The following is a 16,443-nucleotide window of genomic DNA, read 5'->3' as shown; positions in this document are numbered from 1 at the left end:
TGTGCCACAGCGGGGTGACAGCGCCCGCCACCTTGCTGGCCACACCGGGCAGGAACAGCACCCGTTGCTCATGGGGGGACAGGGAGTGGGGTTGGGCCCACAGCACCGCGCCGTGGGGCAGCCGGAGCACAGCGGGACTGCAGCACAGCACCTCCACGGAACAGCCGCAGCGCGCCCACAGCACCGCACACACACCGTGACGCGGCGCACAGCCCCGGGCTGTGCCACAGTGGGGTCACTGCGTGTCGGGATGGTGAGATTCTGCCGTGGGGCACAGTGGCACTGCGCTGTGGGGCGGTGGCGCTGCGCTGTGGGGCGGTGTCGCGGTGAGCTGACGGTGACGCCGCGTCGCGCTGCTGTCACTGCGCCGCGTGCCGCCCTCGCGGCCGCGTTTTGGTTTTGCTTTCGGTTCCGCGGCCCCGCCCACCGCCCAGCAGCTCGCTGCTGATTGGCTCCGGGAGGGGGGAAGGGAAGAGCAGCACCGCCTCCCATTGGACGCACCGCGCGTCGCGGGTGAAAGGCGCGCGGCGATTGGTCCGCGGGTGGCACCAACTCTGACCGCCGCGTCGCGGCTGAGCGGAGGTTCGGAGCTCCGCAGTCACAGCAGAGACGTCCCGCAGCCGGCAGTGCGGGGAGCGCGGCGCCCATCCCGGCAGCACTGCCCGACCGCCCCGCCCCGCCCCGCCCCGCCGGGTGCTCCGGGCGTGGAGCCGTCTGCCACCCGCCCGCCTGGGCCGATGCAAAGTGAGAAACGAAGGAACCGATTCGAAGAAACTCAGCAGTGCCAGAAACGCTCAGGATCCACAAAATCAGTGCGGGTTTTCTGATGTTGCGTTTCTTTTGCTTTGCTAAAGCAGAACAATGGGGCAATGTGCCTCCCCATCCACTGCGCTGCAACACAGCCACCATCCACAGCGTCGAGAGGCTCCCGCGGTGCTGCAAGCATACCATACAGCAGTGCGTGCTGATAAGGACGTCTTATCAGGGCATTTTGTGCGGCTGCTTCTTTCCATCAGACAGACTGCGAGGGCAGCGCTGAGCAACGCTGCCGTCACTGCCGCTGCGGGGCGGCTCTGCGCGCTCCGATCCACGGCCGATGGAAACGCAGAGCTGAAAAACGGCATTGGGCCGCCGAGGATTCTGAGGTCACCTCGTTGTGCTCTCTGTGGCAGCGTCTGCGGAAAGAAACGGGCGGTTCCACCTCCGCTTTGCGGTGGGGCACACAGCGCCCGGAGCGGCACACAGATAAACGAGCGGTGCCACTGTGAGCGCGGGCGGCGCAGCTCAGAGGAGCGGCTGTGACGGAGCCCCGTCCTTCCCACGGCCGCTGCGCTATGGGATAACGCTGATATCCCGCAGCTGTTCCGGCTGCTGCTGAGCTCCTATCACTCCACGCCAAGGACGCGCGGCGCAGGGCAGAGGACGGAGCGCCGTTCCGCTCCGTGGGGCGCAGCCTCAGCCCGCGCGTCCCCGCACGTTTTCCTTCCCGATCCCGTTTAACTTTTCCGGGCCATAACGAAGCGTTCTCCCGACGCTCGCGCACAGCGCCGCGTTCCGGGTCGTGCCCGACCCCCTTTCCTGGGTCCGCTTTCCCGGCGCGGAGCGGAGCTCAGGACTACAACTCCCGGCGTGCCCCGCGCGGGGCGCTGCGCGCTGATTGGCTGCGGGAGAGATTTGAACGGGGCGCGTGGCGGGGCTGGAGCTCAGTTGGAGGCGGTGGCGGCGGGGCTGGGGTGAGTCCGGGCGGGGGGGTCTCTGCGGGGCCTGCTGGTGGGGAGTGAAGGGATGGAGGGGCACTGCAGGCACTGGGGGCTGGGAAGGAGGAGTTGGAGGGACCGGGTGTGTGTGGGGGGGGGGGTTGAAGCGGGCTACGGGGCGGGGCAGTGGGAATCTGAGAGGCTTCAGGGTCCGGGATGGCGTAGGAGTGCGGCTGGGGATGGGGCTGCAGTCCTTGAAAGGGAGAGCTGAGGGGCACAGAGGGGGGTTCAGTCCTTGGGGAGGCTGAGGATTGGGGCTGGGGGGGTCGGTAAACCTGGGGGGGGCGGGAGACCCTGCAGGGAGGACTGAGGTGTGGTGGGGCGGAATGCACGAGCAGCCTAAGGAACGGCTTTTTGGGGTGGGAGGGGGAGTCGAATACCTGAGGGCCATCGGGGGGGGGGGGATGGGCTGTGAGCATTGGAGGGGAGTGTGGAGTGCTGGGAGCAGTGGAGCGGTGGGAAGTGGGGCGGTTGTGAGCTCTGAGGGGGGTGGGAGAGGGGGGAGAATGGGGCTCAGGGGGTCCCGGAGAGCACTGAGAGGGTCACCCTCGAGTGGTGGGGGAATGGGAGGTCAGTCTGGGGGGGGGTTGCACGCAGTGGGGCGTTTGTGCCCCCCCCCCCCCCTTCCAGCCCACCTCACCCCACCCTCTGCACCCCCAGCGCTGCCATGAATCGCCTCAAAGGCACCGACTTTGTGTCCCGCACCGCCAGCCCGGAGGGCACAGAGGAGCTGCTCAGGGAGCTGTTGGTGAGCTGAGGGAAGGGGGGAGTCAGGGGGGGGGGTCCCACCTCTTTGCTGAGTGGCCCCCAGTCAGACACCGGTGCCCTTTCTCCACCCCCTGTACAGCAATGCCTCTCCAGCAGCACGGTGGTGCCGGGCAGTGTGCAGAGCACGGTGTGCGACCGCGTCCTGCGGGCCTGCGTGCAGCGCCTGGCGGAGCCCGGCTGCGGCCTCACGCACACCGACGCGGTGCTGGCGTTGGCCGAGGCGGCCTGCAGGGGCTTCGTCACCGCCGCCACCGCCCCGCCGAGCCCTCTCTACCTGGAGAAGATCCTCTACTACCTGCTGAAGAACGCGGCTGCCCGCGGCCATCGCAGTGCCTGCAGGCGGGCGGCGGAGCTCCTCCACGCTCAGCTCTGCGCCCACCAGCAGAGCCACGCGCCGTCCGCCGACTTCAGTGCTGTTGTCCATAGCAGCTTCTGCAGCGCTGTGGGGCGCCGCGGGGTCGCTGGGGGACCGCCTGCAGGCCCTGCGCTTCCTGCTGCTGCTGGAGGACGAGGAGGGGGCCTGTGCTGCCCCTGGAGCCGCCCTTCTTCACCTCGCAGACCGCCCGGCAGGCGGTGTTGGCCGCCACTCTCTCCAAAGCCCACCACGCTCCATCCTCGGCTTGCTTTGGCCGGGAGCTGAGGGGTATCCTGACCTCCCTGCGCGAGGGCGCGGCGCGGCCCCCCTCCCTGCCCCAGGCCCTCTGCTTCTTGGAGCTGGCGTTGGAGCAGTGCCGGCAGCTCTGCCAGAGCGGCTGCCACGGGGAGGCGGAGGCGGTGGTGAGGGATGCGCGAGGATTCGTGGGGGGCTCCGAGGCGTTCGGCGAGGCCCTGGCCCTGCTGGAGGCCGGCGTGCAGCTGAGCCGGGCGCTGGCCCCGAACGGGGGCTCAGCAGGGCCGGCCCTGGCGCAGGCGGCGGCAGCGCTGGGCGGCGCAGCGAAGGCCTCGGGGCGCTTCCTCAGGGTGCTGGCCGAGGGCTGCCAGTTCATCACCGCGTCCCTCCACCAGCGTGCCAGGAGCAGCCAGCAGCAGCCGATGCCTCGGGACAACGTGCTCCAGCTCTGCGCCTTTGTGCGGGGGCACTGCCGTGTCCTCGGCCTGCTGCTGCGCGTGGTAGGTCTGCTCCTGGCAGCTGTGTCCCCCTCCCCACTGGTCCCACTGCTGTTGTGGCCGTGCAGTTGATTTTCTCCTTCCTCCTTCCTCCCTCAGGCGCCTCCTGACGGCGTGAAGCAGCGGCTCGTGCTGAAGCAGCTGCTGTACCACAGCCTCCAGCTCTTCACCAGCGTGGCCTGTGACACCTTCCGCTCCTCCCAGGTACTGCTGGTGGCGGGGGCAGCATCTAATGGGGCTGCTGGAGCTGCCCTGGGGATGCGCCCTCAGTCCCCGAGGGGCTCTCCATGGGAACCCCATCCCTCTGACTGCATCCCTCGCAGGTGGCCGGGTGGTCAGGGCAGGAACGGCTGACATTGGGCTGCCAGGACACCGTGATGCAGATGCTGGAGGCTCTGGAGGGACTTCCCCAGAGGGAGCAAGCCAAGTACCTCGACATTACCGGTCAGCGTCCTCACGGCACCAAGCCTGCTTCCCTGGCACAAGTTGGGGGCAAATGTGGTCACACACAGCTCAACGTCTTCCCTTGCTTGTGTGCTGGGGAGCACTGAGGGGGGAGGGTCCCTCTGCCTCCCAGTGTGCGTGGCTGGGGGGGTGCGAGTGGGATAGTCCCTTCCCAACACACCTTCAGTATTCAATTTTCCCCTCAACAGCATCGTGCACGTTTAAGCTGGCATACGTCTTCTACAGCCAGAACCTTCACAAGGAAGCCAGCTCCGTCTCCGAGCTCTTCTGCCAGAGGCTGAAGCAAATAGATGCCTTCAGATTTCCAGAGATACCTCCCGAAAAGGTGAGCGCTTGCGTGGTGCCAAAGGGTTTGAGCTGCAACCTGGTGCCATAGGAGCGAAGGAGAGGAGGGGGACCAACCCCTTACCCCAGGAAGGGGAGCAGCTGCAGGGCTTGGCGGGCATGCAGGGCGCTGAAGCTTCTCCGTGCTCTCCCTGCAGCTGCACAGGTGCTTCAGGCTGCAGGTGGAAAGCTACCAAAAGCTGGGCCTGCTGGAGAGTGCGCTGGCGTCCTGCGTGCAGTGGCTGACGTCGCTGCGGGGCCGCGTTGGGGAGCTGCTGGCGGAGCCCATCGGCCTCTGGGCCCGAGTGAAAATGGACAGCGTGAAGCAGGGAGCGGAGGACTTACGGCTGAGGTGAGGAGCAGCCCGGCGTGCCGCTCTGTGCGGGGAGGCTGCGCTGTGCTGCGCTTCCTTTGGCCTTTAAAAGCACGGGAGCTGAGGCTGTGCAGCCTGGAGAAGGCTCTGGGGAGACCCGAGGGCGGCCTTTCAGTGTTAAACCAGGGCTGTAAGGAAGAAGGGCTCAGTGTGGCTGTGAGGTCCCCTCCAGCCCAAACCGTGCTGCGATTCTGCGGTTAAAATGATACTGTGGAGCTCTGCACCGCGTCCCCACACAGCCCTGTTCCCCCAGAACCCTGAAGGAAGAACTGTCTGCTCACCACCTGGACGCGGACACCTTGGTGGCTGTGCTCTTTGCCGAGCTGAAGGCTTACAAGAGCATCCGTGCCGACACGGGGCAGGAACGCTACAACGTGCTCTGCGACCTGCTGGAGATCTGCTCCGAGGACAGCGGCCGCCTGCATGAGCGCGCTGCCTGCTTGGTGGAGCTGGCCCAGGTCCTTTGCTACCACAACTATGCCCAGCAAACCGACTGGTGGGTGCCATGGGTGTACGGGGTGGCTCTGTCCTGTGGGCACAACCCCTCAGGAGCTTTGGGGGGACCTTGATGGGGTTTAAGGGGTTGGAGTAGTAAGGGGTGGGAGTAGCATTGCCGTGGTGCTCGCTGCCTTTGGGGTGGTTGGGTGTTGGGTGTCCTTTTACGAATGCATTCTGGGGGCAGAAGGCAGTGTTTCAGCTCCCCTCCCTGGCAGCTCCGCGTTGGATTCTGTCCACGAAGCACTGCGGCTGTTGGATTCGGTGCCCCGGAGTGCTGAGAACCGGGAGCAGCTCCTCGATGACCGGGCGCAGGCTCTGCTCTGGCTCTACATCTGCACCCTGGAGTCCAAGCTGGAGGAGGTGTGCGGGGGCACCCATGGCTGCCCAAATGTGTCCCCATGTTTTGCAGGGGGGGGGTCTGCATTGCCCCTTCACCTGCGTCATTGCTGCCTGTAACTTTGCTGCAGGGCATAGCAAGGGAGCAGAGAGTCAAAGCTCTGGGACAGAAGAGCCTGGAAGACTTTGAGCCCAATGACCTCAACTATGAAAGCAGGCTGCAGGAGGATGCATTCCTGAACAGCGGCATCTCCTTCAACCTGCTGACAGAATTGGGTGAGAGCGCAGCGGGTTTGGGTCGCTCATGCTGTACGAAGGGCTCCTCCTGGGTGCCTGGATTTGGGCTGGGAGTGAGGTTAACCCCCTGAGGAAGGGGAGGTGGTGGGGGGGATGTGGGCGGGGAGGAGCGTGCTAGGAGATGCTCCATGGTGGAGCAGGGAAGGGCCCTCTGGGAGGTGGTGGCATTGCTGGAAGTGCCTTCTTCCTGCACACAGTGGTGGTGCTGGTGGTGGTTTCAGTGCTGTGGCGAAGCTGCTCAGCCCCGTGCTGTGCCCACAGCTCAGTCCAAGAGCCTGGACTGATGCCTTAGCCCTATGGAAGCAGCTGCTGGCATCTCAGGGCAGTCCCAGCTGTGCGCAGTGTGGAGCAGACCACGGCCTCTCTTCGTGTTACAGCAGCTCTCTACAGGCTGATGGACAAGGTAACGCTGCTGGGGCTGTGGAGGCACAAGGTCAGCAGCACAACAGCACTGTCCCTGGTTGTACTGTGGGTTTTTCCTGCCTCCAGCCTCTGCAAGCCATGGAAAGCTACCTGCTGGTGCGAGCCCTGTGCAGCGCACTTGGGGACAATTTGGGCACGGCCGGAGCTCTCTGCCAGGTCACCAAACTGCTCCTCCAGCTGGAATGCCCCAGCCTATGCCAAGGCAAGCACCACGGGGAGGAGAGGGAGGCAGGGGGGGGCAGCTAGGGCTGGTCCTGCAGGCCCAGCCCTCATACTGACCCCTTGGCTTCCAGCTCTTCCTGGAAGAGGCAGAGTCCTGCTTGCAGAGAACAGACGGGGGCAGCGACTCCTACCTGCTGCTGCAGCAGACCTGCCTCGTGCTCCGCAGCCAGCTGTACTGCGCCAGCCACCGCGTGAGTCTCCCTGAAAGCCCTTTTGTCTCAGCTGCAGTGCTGGGAGGCAAGAAGAGACCTCGGCGGTTCTGCCTGGCAGTCAATGCCTCTTGCTGCTGACCTGAGCCCACTTTAGCCATGGAGGCTCCCTGGTCTGCAAATAGTGACTTTCTCCTTCTGCTGCCTCCTGCAGATTAAAGATGGCACTGCCCTCTTGCTGGAGGTGCTCCAGAATCCCGGCTCTGCAGAAGACTGCCAAGGTCTGGTACATGCTCCAAGCACAAGTCCTGCAGCTGACCGCCACCTACCTGAGCCTGCCGCCCAGCCACCTCTCGCCAGAAGTTCAGGCAGTACATCTTCACGCAGGGTGAGCCTCCGAGGTGCTGGAAACGCTCCCCAGAAGCACCGTGCTGTGGGCAAAACCCTGGGCAAGCACAGAGCTCAGAGGTTCCTCCGACCCCTTTGGGACTGGGAAGGGAGAGCTGGGTTTTGTGCCAGGTAATTGGTGCCAATGCCCACAGCTGCTCTCATGCAGGGTGGAAGACTCCTGAGACAGCTCTGAGCGAAGCCCACAGGTTGTTACGTGGCATCGTCCTCCTCCTGATGGGCAGCAACGTGCTGGGCTCCCACAAATCAGCAGCAGATATCCGGTTCATAGATTGTGGTGAGTGGATGGGTGGCATGGAAGGATGCATGTGCTCCTTTTGCCTCGCTGGGAGGAGCGGCTTTGTCACCAGCATGTCCCTCCTGTCAGGGGACAACGTACTGCAGAAGTGGCAAGTGCTGGCCGACTTGCTGGGCTGCTCAGAGCACCTGGTGGTCCTCCTCAGCGGGGTGGAGGTGATGTGCAAAGCCAAAGCCTTCTGCTTGGAGGCCATCAAGCTGGCTGTGAAACTGCAGGCGGTCCGATGGTGAGTGACTGTGGATGGGGACAGCCCTGTCCATCCCTGGGCCTGGGGGATGTCCTTTGGTGAGGGGTTGGCCCCCTCTCAGTCGGATCTGGAGCAAGTGGCTCCTCTAATGTTTGTCCTGGGGCGTGTTATCCCAGGAGCTCAGCTTGCCAGTTGAAACCTGAACAGCACTGGGAATTGAGCAGTGGCTTTTTGGGGCTCTGAGGGCTGTTTTCCCTCCCCAGGTGTGCATCCTTCCTGGTGCTGAAGGCTCAGCTGGAGCTGCAGCAGAGTGAGCTGGAGCTGAGCCACTGGAACCTGCAGCAGGCTCTGTTCCTCCTGGAGTCCGGCACCGGTGAGTCTCTGCTCCGGGCTTGGGCGAAGAGAGGGGGGGCTGCTTCTGGGGCTTAGGTGAATTGGGGCTGCTGTAGGAGCTTCCCAAACCACCCTCATCCCTGCCTGCAGAGTTTGAGGCTGATGAGAAGCAGCGAGCCCCCCTGAAGATCTTGCCCAGGAAGGGCAAACCAGAGGGCAGGAAGCAGCGGGATGAGGGCTCTGAGCTCCCGGGAGAAGATGAGGGCTTTCTGAAGGGCCCTGCAGCTGGAGTTTGTGGCCATGGTGAGCGGCCTGGAGAAAGCAGATGACCTCAGCTCCTCGCCACAGCTGAAACCCAAGAGGAAGAGGAGGCTCGCCTTCCTCGCCCACCCCGCTGCCTGCCCCTGCTGCCTCTGCTCCGACCTGACCCTGTCGTCCCTCTGCCTCCGCTGGCTGCTCTGCTGTGCGCGGGGTGAGCTGGCGGCCGGCAGTGCAGCCGAAGGGCTGGGGCTGATCCAGGCCACCCTGCAGCGCTGCGGCACCGTGGGCCCTCGCTTCACCGTCCTGCTGCAGGACAAGCTGGGCAGTGGTCACGAGGCACCTGCACTGCGGCTGTTAGATGATTTGGTGGCCACCGGCTATGCCGCACTGGCCCTTCACAGCCTGGACTGGTCTCTGTCCTGAGGAGAAGCTGGAGGAGCACCTGAAAGCCGGTCTGTCTTTCCTGGCATCCTGCAGCCTCCACCTGCCCAGCCTGGGGGTCTCCAAGGCCAGCCTGCTGCTTGCCAAAGCCACGGCTGCTGTTTGCCGCTTGGCCGCCAAGCACAGGAGGCTCTGTGGACGCTGTCTTTGCCTCTGCTTGGGCTTGGCAGCCAGCCCCACTGAGCCCCACCGAGCCCAAAGCAGCAGCGGCTGCGCCCAGGATGGACAAAGCTCAACTAAAGAGGCTTAAAAACAAAGCGGCAACCACAGCAGCCCCTGTGCTCAAACCCAAAGCCAAGGAGACCCAGAGAGCAAAGCCCCCCTCGGTGGGAGATATCAACGATGCCTTTCTCGTGACCGATTCCAACACAGAGCCGCCCGCTGCTGTTGGTCAGACTGTGACAAAGTCCTGCACCACACGCCCCAATGCCCGTCCCCTGCAGCAAAGCACGTGCACAGGGCTCTGTGGCATCCCCTGCACGGAAACCCAGAGGGAAGAAGAAGCAGCAAGCCAAGAGCACAGACACCGACGATGCCTTCGCTTTGGGTGACTCGGACAGCAAGGTGCCTCCCATTGTGGTCCGGCCGGCAGCAGTGCCCTGCACTCCGTGCCAGAAGCCGTCCTGTCCTCTAGCCAAGACATACACCCGGGGGGCTGCGATGTCCCTACGGCCCAGGGCTCCCTTCACCGTGTTCAGCGAGGCCTCGCCACCACTCAGCAAGTCACAGCTCCTGAAAGCACCCAAAGCCTGTGGGAAAACCAGATCCCGGCTGCCGGTAAGTGGGGCAGGAGGAGGCCAGGTAGCCCCGGGTGCCAGGTGCAGCCCTGCCACCCCTTTGTCCCCCTCCTGCAGGTGACATTCAGTGATGACAGCGACACCGAGGGTCTCAAATCAGTGCTGAGCCCCATTGCTGGCAAAGCACCCATTGCCGGCTGCAAGACGCCGAAGTCAGTGTGCTGCTCAAAGAGAGCTCTGCTCCCCCGGTCCTTGGAGATGGGGGGCTCCCAGCTGAGCTCCTCCTCCGTGGGCAGAGGCTGTAGGAGCAGCACCCGGCCCCGGCGGGGGACGCACAGCTGGGGGCACCGAGAAGAAGGAGCGGGCAGGCACGCAGGGCTCCGAGCTGGAAAGGGGATGAGGAACGGGAGCTGCTGTGTGCCATCGAAGAGAAGGAAAAGGTGGAGGAGCAGGTCAACGTCAGCTTGGAGCTACTCCAAGCCTCTGAGGATGAAGCCCAGGGTGAGCTGGGGAAAGGAAATGGGATTGCTGGGAGCTTTCGCCTCACCCCAAGCTGCACATTCCCCCTGCTGGCCCCAGCAAGGGGACCAAGTGTCTTGTTTTATTCCACAGGTGGAATCCAACGCAGGCTGGAGGGCGCGGACATGGAGCTCGAGGGGCTGCGGCAGGAGGTTGGTGGAGAGGTCCTGGCACGGCAGAGGCTGGGCAGTACGGAGCCCCTGTGCCTCAGCGCCCCTGCACAACGTGCTGCCAGCTGTGGATGGTGAGCAAACGCGGGGCTGCGGGGTCAGCTTTTGGGAGCAGGGAGCTGAGGGTGAGCTGTGAGGTGAGTGCTGTGTCAGTGAAAGTGCCACGTGGGAGGAAAACAGAGGAGGATTGTAACGAGCTGCCCAGGGAAGCTGTTGAGTTTCCATCCCTGTGGATTTTTAGGATGTGTAGCTGGGGGTACTTAAGGACGTGGTGTAGTGGTGGGCTTGGCAGTGTTGGGTTAACAGTCAGGACTTAATGACCTCAGAGGTCTTTTCCAACAGAAATGATTCTATGCAAACAGCACAGGGAATGCCAGGGTCACCGTGGGGCTTCTCTGCCTGATCCCAGATCTGCTGCTCTGTCCCTTCCAGACGCCTCCTTGCTGGACACTGCCTGCGGGCTCCTGAAATCTGCCTTCAGCTGCATCAGCCACTGCCCACCCGGCACAGCTGTACAGCCAGCTCTGTCAGCTCCTGGCTCTGGCCACGGGTGATCAGGACCCCATCACCACTGCCTACCTGCTGGCTGAGTCTGTCTCGGTCACCACGCGCCATCAGCTGCTCAGTATCATCCACAAGAAGCTTCAGTAGGTCCCACAGCTCCCTGCCATCATCCCCAGAGCATCCCTGGGAAGGGGCTCAGCAAGCAGGGGTGTTTTGGGGGTGACTGTTCCTCCCTGGTTGCCTTTGCAGTAAGGAGAAGAAAGCAGCAGCAGATGTGGCTGAGCAGCTCCAAGGGCTGACCCTGCAGGATAAGGATGCTCCTTCACACCATTCACACCACCTGCCACCTCACTGAGCTCCAGGACCTCTTCAGCTTCAGCCCCACGGGTGTGGAGCCCCAGGAGTGCACCAGCTTCAGTGAGCAGCTGCAGCAGATCCCAGCTGGTGAGGATCGATCCAAACAGAGCCCCAGAGGGTGCTGCCTGGTGCCTGAAACCCTCAGGGCTCACCTGAAGGTCTGTGGGTGACTTTTTCAGGGGTGACTGTGTGCGTGCTGACCCTGGTGAGCATCCAGCCCACCTCCGTGGGGGACACACTGCTGCTGACACGGTTGGAGAGGGGCAGCGCTCCCATCACTGTCCGCATCCCAACTGCGCACACCAAGGTGAGGGAAGGGCTGGGTGTGGAGCGGTGGGGATGAGCCAAGGGGTGAGATCACAGCTCCTGTCCTCTTCCAGACCCCGCTGAGCTCAGTGCTGAGTGACTTCGACTCCATCCAGAAGGAGCAGAAGGATGCCAATGGCTACACTGAAAAGAGAGCCTGGTGGCTGTGCCGCTTCGAGCTGGACCAGAGGATGAAGGCAGGCAGAACCATAAAATCACAGTACAGTTGGGTTGGAAGAGACCTTAACGCCCACCCACCCCCAACCCCTGCAGTGGGCTGCTTGCCACCCGCCCCACACTTCCCCGGGCTGCAGTGCCGGGGCCTCACCGCCCTCTGGGTACAGAATTTCCTCCTCACGTCCAACCTAAATCTCCATTCTTGTACTTGAAAGAGACTCTCCCTTGTTCTATGACTATTTACTTGTGGTAGAAGCTGTTCCTCTCCTGTTTATCATCTCCCATTAAATACTGAAAGGGTTGTAGTGAGGTCTCCCTGGAGCCTTCAGGTCTCCCTTCAGCCTTCTCTTCTCCAGGCTGAGCAATCCCACCTCCCTCAACATTTCTTTATAGGAAGGGTTGCTTCAGCCCTGTGAGCATCAAAAGGCAAAATACACCCCATGCCCACACCCCGAGGGGGCTCGGACTGCCCATGACTCCGTGTTTTCTCTTGCAGAACCTCATTGAGACGCTGGAAATGCAGGTGCTGGGTTGCTGGAAGGCAGCGCTGCTCCCTGCAGCCCAGGATCCCCTGCTGGCTGAGGAAGCTGCCCGTTTATGTGCTCAGCTGCAGCAGTGTGGCTGGTGGGGCAAAGATCCGACCCTACTCAAGGTGCGGAGCTCCCGGGGTTCGGGGTTGGGGTGGGAGGTGGGCTTCCATCCCCTCTCACACCTGTCCCTTGCTGCAGGTGCTGCTGAACGCCGCTGCCCTCCTCAGCCCTGCTGATGTGCAAGCCCTGGCCGTGGGGCTGTGCCCAGCTCAGCCCAGCAGAGCCCGGCTCCTCTTGCAGGAGGCTCTGGACAAGCAGAAAAACAGCACAGCGGGAGCCGGGCGGTTCCGTCATCCTGGTGCTGGATAAGGTAAGATCCCAATGCTGCCACTACTTGCGTGGCTCTGCTGCTTGCTGCGCTGCTCTCACCTTCCTCCTCCTCCTCCTCCTCCTCCTGCAGCACCTGCAGAAGCTGCCCTGGGAGAGCATGGCGTGCCTGAGGGACCTGCCCGTCACCCGGCTCCCATCCCTGCGCTTCCTCCTCAGCTACACCCTGACACAGAGGGTGAGGTGGGGGGGGACCCAGATCTGCATGGGCTCAGTACCCCCAGTGCTGGGCTGAGGCTGACTTCTCCCTCTTTGTCCCTCCTTTTTGTCCCTCCTCTCCTTCCCTGGAGCAGCAGACAAACTCCGTGCTGTGCCGCGGCATTGACCCCAGCAGGACCTTCTATGTCCTCAACCCTCAGAACAACCTCTCGAGCACTGAGGAGTGTTTCCGCAGCTGGTTTGAGAGGTGAGAGGAACCGGAGGGGGTTCCTGCAGGGGAAGGGGGGGGGGGGGGGGGGGCATTCACTCTCCCACCTTTCTCACCTCCTGCCTTGCAGTGAACCAGGCTGGAGAGGGGTGACAGGATCAGTCCCCAGCCAGGAGCAGATGCAGGCAGCGCTGCTGGAGCACGATCTCTACATGTGAGCACTGGGGGGGGGGCAGAGGGTGGGGTTGGGTGCTGGAAGTCTGCATTGGGATGGGGCTGTGCGTATGATGTGGGGCTGGGTTGGCTGTCATTCCACCTGGCTCACCCCACTGCGTTCCCTCACAGCTACGCGGGACACGGAGCCGGTGCCCGCCTGCTGGACGGGCAGACCATCTCCCAGCTGCAGTGCCGTGCTGTCGCTCTGCTCTTCGGCTGCAGCAGCGCCGCCCTCGCCGTGCGTGGCAGCCTGGAGGGTACGGGCATTGTGCTGAAGTACATCATGGCTGGCTGGTGAGTGGCAGGGCGCTGTCGGCAGCGGCTCCCTCTGCCCCCATCCCACTCAGTGCTGCTGTGGCCGTAAGTCTGAGAGATGTCCTCCCCGTTCTCTCAACTCGGGAGCGTTTCCAACCCAATGTGTCCTCGTTGTGGGTCGCAGGTAGATGAAGGAGAGGTGTTTTTTTAATTGGCAATAACTCAATCTTTAATTGTGCTGTTTTGCCCAAGGCAGTAAGCACAAAATGCCCGCTGCGGTGAGATGAGATGTTTGCAGCTCCTTTTCTCCCCCTTTTGGGGTCAGAGTGGGGCCAGGCCCATTCTAACCCCCCTCCCACCCCTGTGCTCCCCGCAGCCCCCTCGTCTTGGGCAACCTGTGGGACGTCACCGACCGCGACATTGACCGCTATGCTGAGGCACTGCTGCGTGCCTGGCTGGGGGCTCCTCGGCCCGGAGCCCCCCTTCTCCACTACATGGCCGAGGCCCGGCGTGCCCCCCGCCTCCAGCACCTCATCGGGGCCGCCCCCGTGGCCTATGGGCTCCCTGTGGCCCTGCAGTGACGCAGCGGGGGGGGGGGCTGCACCCCCATTGCATACACAGTCACGGGGCTGCGTTTGTCTCGTTGTAATTTCTTTTAATTGCTGTGTTTTTATGGTCAGAGGTAAATAAAGTCGTTCCTCATGAATGGGGCCTTCCTCCCTTTGCTTTTTTCCTCTCTTCTGTCCTCTATTCTTCTCCCCCCCCACCTGTTGGGGGGTGCGACGGGTTTGCCGCCTCCTTTTGGGCTGTGGCTTTCCCCCTTTGGGGCAACATCAGTGAGAAACAATGGGGTTCCAGCTCCCTCCCCCCTTCTTTTGCAGGGGAGGGCTCTGCGGCCTTTGGGGGTCCCTGAAGCTTTTTTTGGGGGGGGGCGATGTGGGGCCGCGCTGTGGCCGCGCGGTGGCGGTGGTGCCGCCCTCCCGCCGCCGGGGGGCGCTGTGCGGCGCGGCGCACCGCGAGAGGCGGCGCAAGATGGCGCAGGCCGTGAATGTGGCGGAGCTGCCGTTGCCGCAGCTGGAGGTGCTCAAGAACCAGCTGGACCAGGTTGGGGGGCGCCCGGCCGGGCCTGGGGGGCTGAGTGGGGCGTAACGGGAGCGTGGGGCCACGCTAGGCTGGGAAGAGTCACGGGGAGGCGTTTGTGAGGCCCGGGGAGGGCGTGTGGGGCCGGAGGGGGGGATACGCGCGGCCTGTGTGGTAGGGCGATGTGCGGGGAAGGTTTGGGCCTCGCGGGGGATGTGGGGGGCTTTGAAGGGATGGGGGGGGCTGTAGGACCTCGGAGGGAGATATGGGGGTCTGGTGTGGGGCCGGGCTGCTCCGTAGGCTGTTCTGTGGTAGGAACGGCACATGCTGTGGGGCGGCACTGCAGGGCTGGCCGGGTGATGAATGTCATCTCAGCCTGGCACGTTCAGTGCCCCCCACACCTCTGTGCCTTCACACGGCTGTTTCCTGCTGTTCCCCCCCACACCCCATGCCTGCCCCCCAGGGCCTGCAGGCCTCACTTCCTGCTCTTCCTACGTAAGATCCTGGGGCTATTCCCCATCCCATCCCATCCTGCCCACTGTAGGGACCCCCCCCCCACCAGGATCCAATTAGTCCCACTGTCCCTCTACCCACTCCCCCCCATGGTGGGGCTGTGCTCTCTCCCCAGGAGGTGGAATTCCTGTCGTCCTCCATCACTCAGCTCAAGGTGGTGCAGACCAAATACGTGGAAGCCAAGGACTGCCTCAACGTGCTCAACAAAAGCAATGAAGGCAAGTGGGACTCCTGAGAGACTGCAGGTTCTGCTTCTCTCCTTCCTGGCTCTGCTGCCCAAAATTGCTTGAGAGCTCCACCTCCTGCCCCTCTCAGTTCTTTGGGGCTCTGGTTCCCTTTCCCTGGGGGGGTTGGCCAGGTGTGACGCACATCTGGGGGAACAGATGTGGCTGTAACACCCTTCCCAGATGCTTTGGGTTGTGTTTTGGCTCTGGGGGCTCCCCTCGCTCCCGTGCTCACACATCTCTGCTGGTTCTTCTGCAGGGAAGGACCTGCTGGTGCCGCTCACCAGCTCTGTATCCTTTGCGGTCCCCACAGCCTCATGTTGTTAACACCTCCAGCGCCTTTAGGGTTGGCAATTCCAGCCCTTGGTGCCTTTGATCTGTCACTAATCCACACCAGCAGTATGGCGTGGCCTTGCTGGCACCCGGGCTCTGCCCCGGCTCTGCTGAGCTCAGCTCCCAGAGCTGCGTCACCGTCCCGGCTCCCCACTTTCCCTGACCGCCCCTGCCAGATGTACGTCCCTGGGAAGCTCTCGGACGTTGAGCGCGTGCTGATCGATGTCGGAACCGGCTACTACGTGGAGAAGGTGAGGGCTGTGCGCCCGGATCGCCGCGGGGCGGCTTGGCAAATGCAGCGCGTTCCCTTTGGAACCGCTCCTCCTGTTTGTGCCGCAGGGCGCAGGCAGGCAGGCTGCTGCTGCTGCTGCTGCTCCCGCTGCTGCTGCTTCCTGATGGTGCACGCAGGGTGCGACTTTTGAGCCCCGGGAGGGGAATGCAGTTCCCAGGGGTGCTCGCTGCCTTTTTGCGCCCGGCGGCCGCGCTGCGGTGTGCGGGCGGTGTGGGCTGAGCCCAGAACAGCCGCCTGTCGGCGGTGGGTGGCAGACAGGGCTGCCTCCCGTGGGGGCCCTGCAGGGACTCAGCGCCTCGGCGCCGCTTTTGCCCTTTATCCACCCAGACTGCAGACGATGCCCGAGAGTTTTTCAAGCGGAAGATCGACTTCCTGACCAAGCAGATGGAGAAGATCCAGCCCGCGCTGCAGGAGAAGCACGCCATGAAGCAGGGTAAGGGCCGGCACCGCCGTGGCTCCGCACTCGGGGCTGTCAGTGGCCCCTCACCAACCCGGTGCCTCTTCCCACAGCTGTGGTGGAGATGATGAGCCAGAAGATCCAGCAGCTGACGGCCCTGGGGGCAGCGCAGGGGGCCACCACCAAGGCGTGACCTTCAGCCTCAGCACCTGCCTTCCTCGTCCCGCCAGGGAGCGGATCAGAGAGCGCTGCAGGGAGCAGAGCGTTCCGTCCCCGTGTTGTCCCCACGCTCCTCACGCGGTCGCTCCGATCTGAAGCCGCGCGGCACTGCGATGTGAAGCGCGAGCCAAACCTTCCCTCATTGTTAAGCAGCACTTTGCTGCCAGCACAGAGAATAAACACGACGTGGGCACGGCCCGCCGCCCGTTACTG

General features: G+C 63.5%; 2 protein-coding genes across 2 annotated transcripts; both read left to right on the top strand.

The window, feature by feature from the left end:
• Nucleotides 1-1,700: 1,700 nt before the first annotated feature.
• On the top strand, nt 1,701-13,878 carry ESPL1 (extra spindle pole bodies like 1, separase). The gene is given in 42 exon segments (XM_040654937.2): nt 1,701-1,733; nt 2,418-2,505; nt 2,605-3,162; nt 3,165-3,635; nt 3,732-3,836; nt 3,956-4,076; nt 4,286-4,422; nt 4,580-4,773; nt 5,048-5,290; nt 5,508-5,652; nt 5,760-5,904; nt 6,187-6,206; nt 6,208-6,243; nt 6,245-6,328; nt 6,415-6,545; nt 6,638-6,761; nt 6,934-6,969; nt 6,971-7,075; nt 7,077-7,107; nt 7,276-7,404; nt 7,495-7,651; nt 7,876-7,985; nt 8,096-8,229; nt 8,231-8,628; nt 9,091-9,424; nt 9,502-9,600; nt 9,690-9,885; nt 9,997-10,092; nt 10,506-10,573; nt 10,575-10,720; nt 10,827-10,883; nt 10,885-11,021; nt 11,114-11,241; nt 11,315-11,437; nt 11,914-12,069; nt 12,146-12,283; nt 12,285-12,317; nt 12,408-12,512; nt 12,628-12,740; nt 12,832-12,915; nt 13,047-13,211; nt 13,549-13,878. Coding segments are annotated over 41 exon segments (6,078 nt in total). The 5' UTR covers nt 1,701-1,733; nt 2,418-2,424; the 3' UTR covers nt 13,754-13,878.
• Nucleotides 13,879-14,193: 315 nt separating this feature from the next.
• On the top strand, nt 14,194-16,440 carry PFDN5 (prefoldin subunit 5). Its single transcript, XM_003643422.6, has 6 exons — nt 14,194-14,276; nt 14,881-14,983; nt 15,249-15,280; nt 15,499-15,573; nt 15,942-16,047; nt 16,125-16,440. Exons 1-6 carry the CDS (start codon nt 14,205-14,207, stop codon nt 16,202-16,204), a joined length of 468 nt encoding a protein of 155 aa, XP_003643470.1. The 5' UTR covers nt 14,194-14,204; the 3' UTR covers nt 16,205-16,440.
• The last annotated feature ends 3 nt before the right edge of the window (nt 16,441-16,443 follow it).

This window comes from Gallus gallus, chromosome 34 (assembly GCF_016699485.2).
Source record: "Gallus gallus isolate bGalGal1 chromosome 34, bGalGal1.mat.broiler.GRCg7b, whole genome shotgun sequence".
Classification (NCBI taxonomy): domain Eukaryota; kingdom Metazoa; phylum Chordata; class Aves; order Galliformes; family Phasianidae; genus Gallus; species Gallus gallus.
Note: the sequence above shows the minus strand (reverse complement) of the source record. Positions and strands in the feature narration are given on the sequence as shown.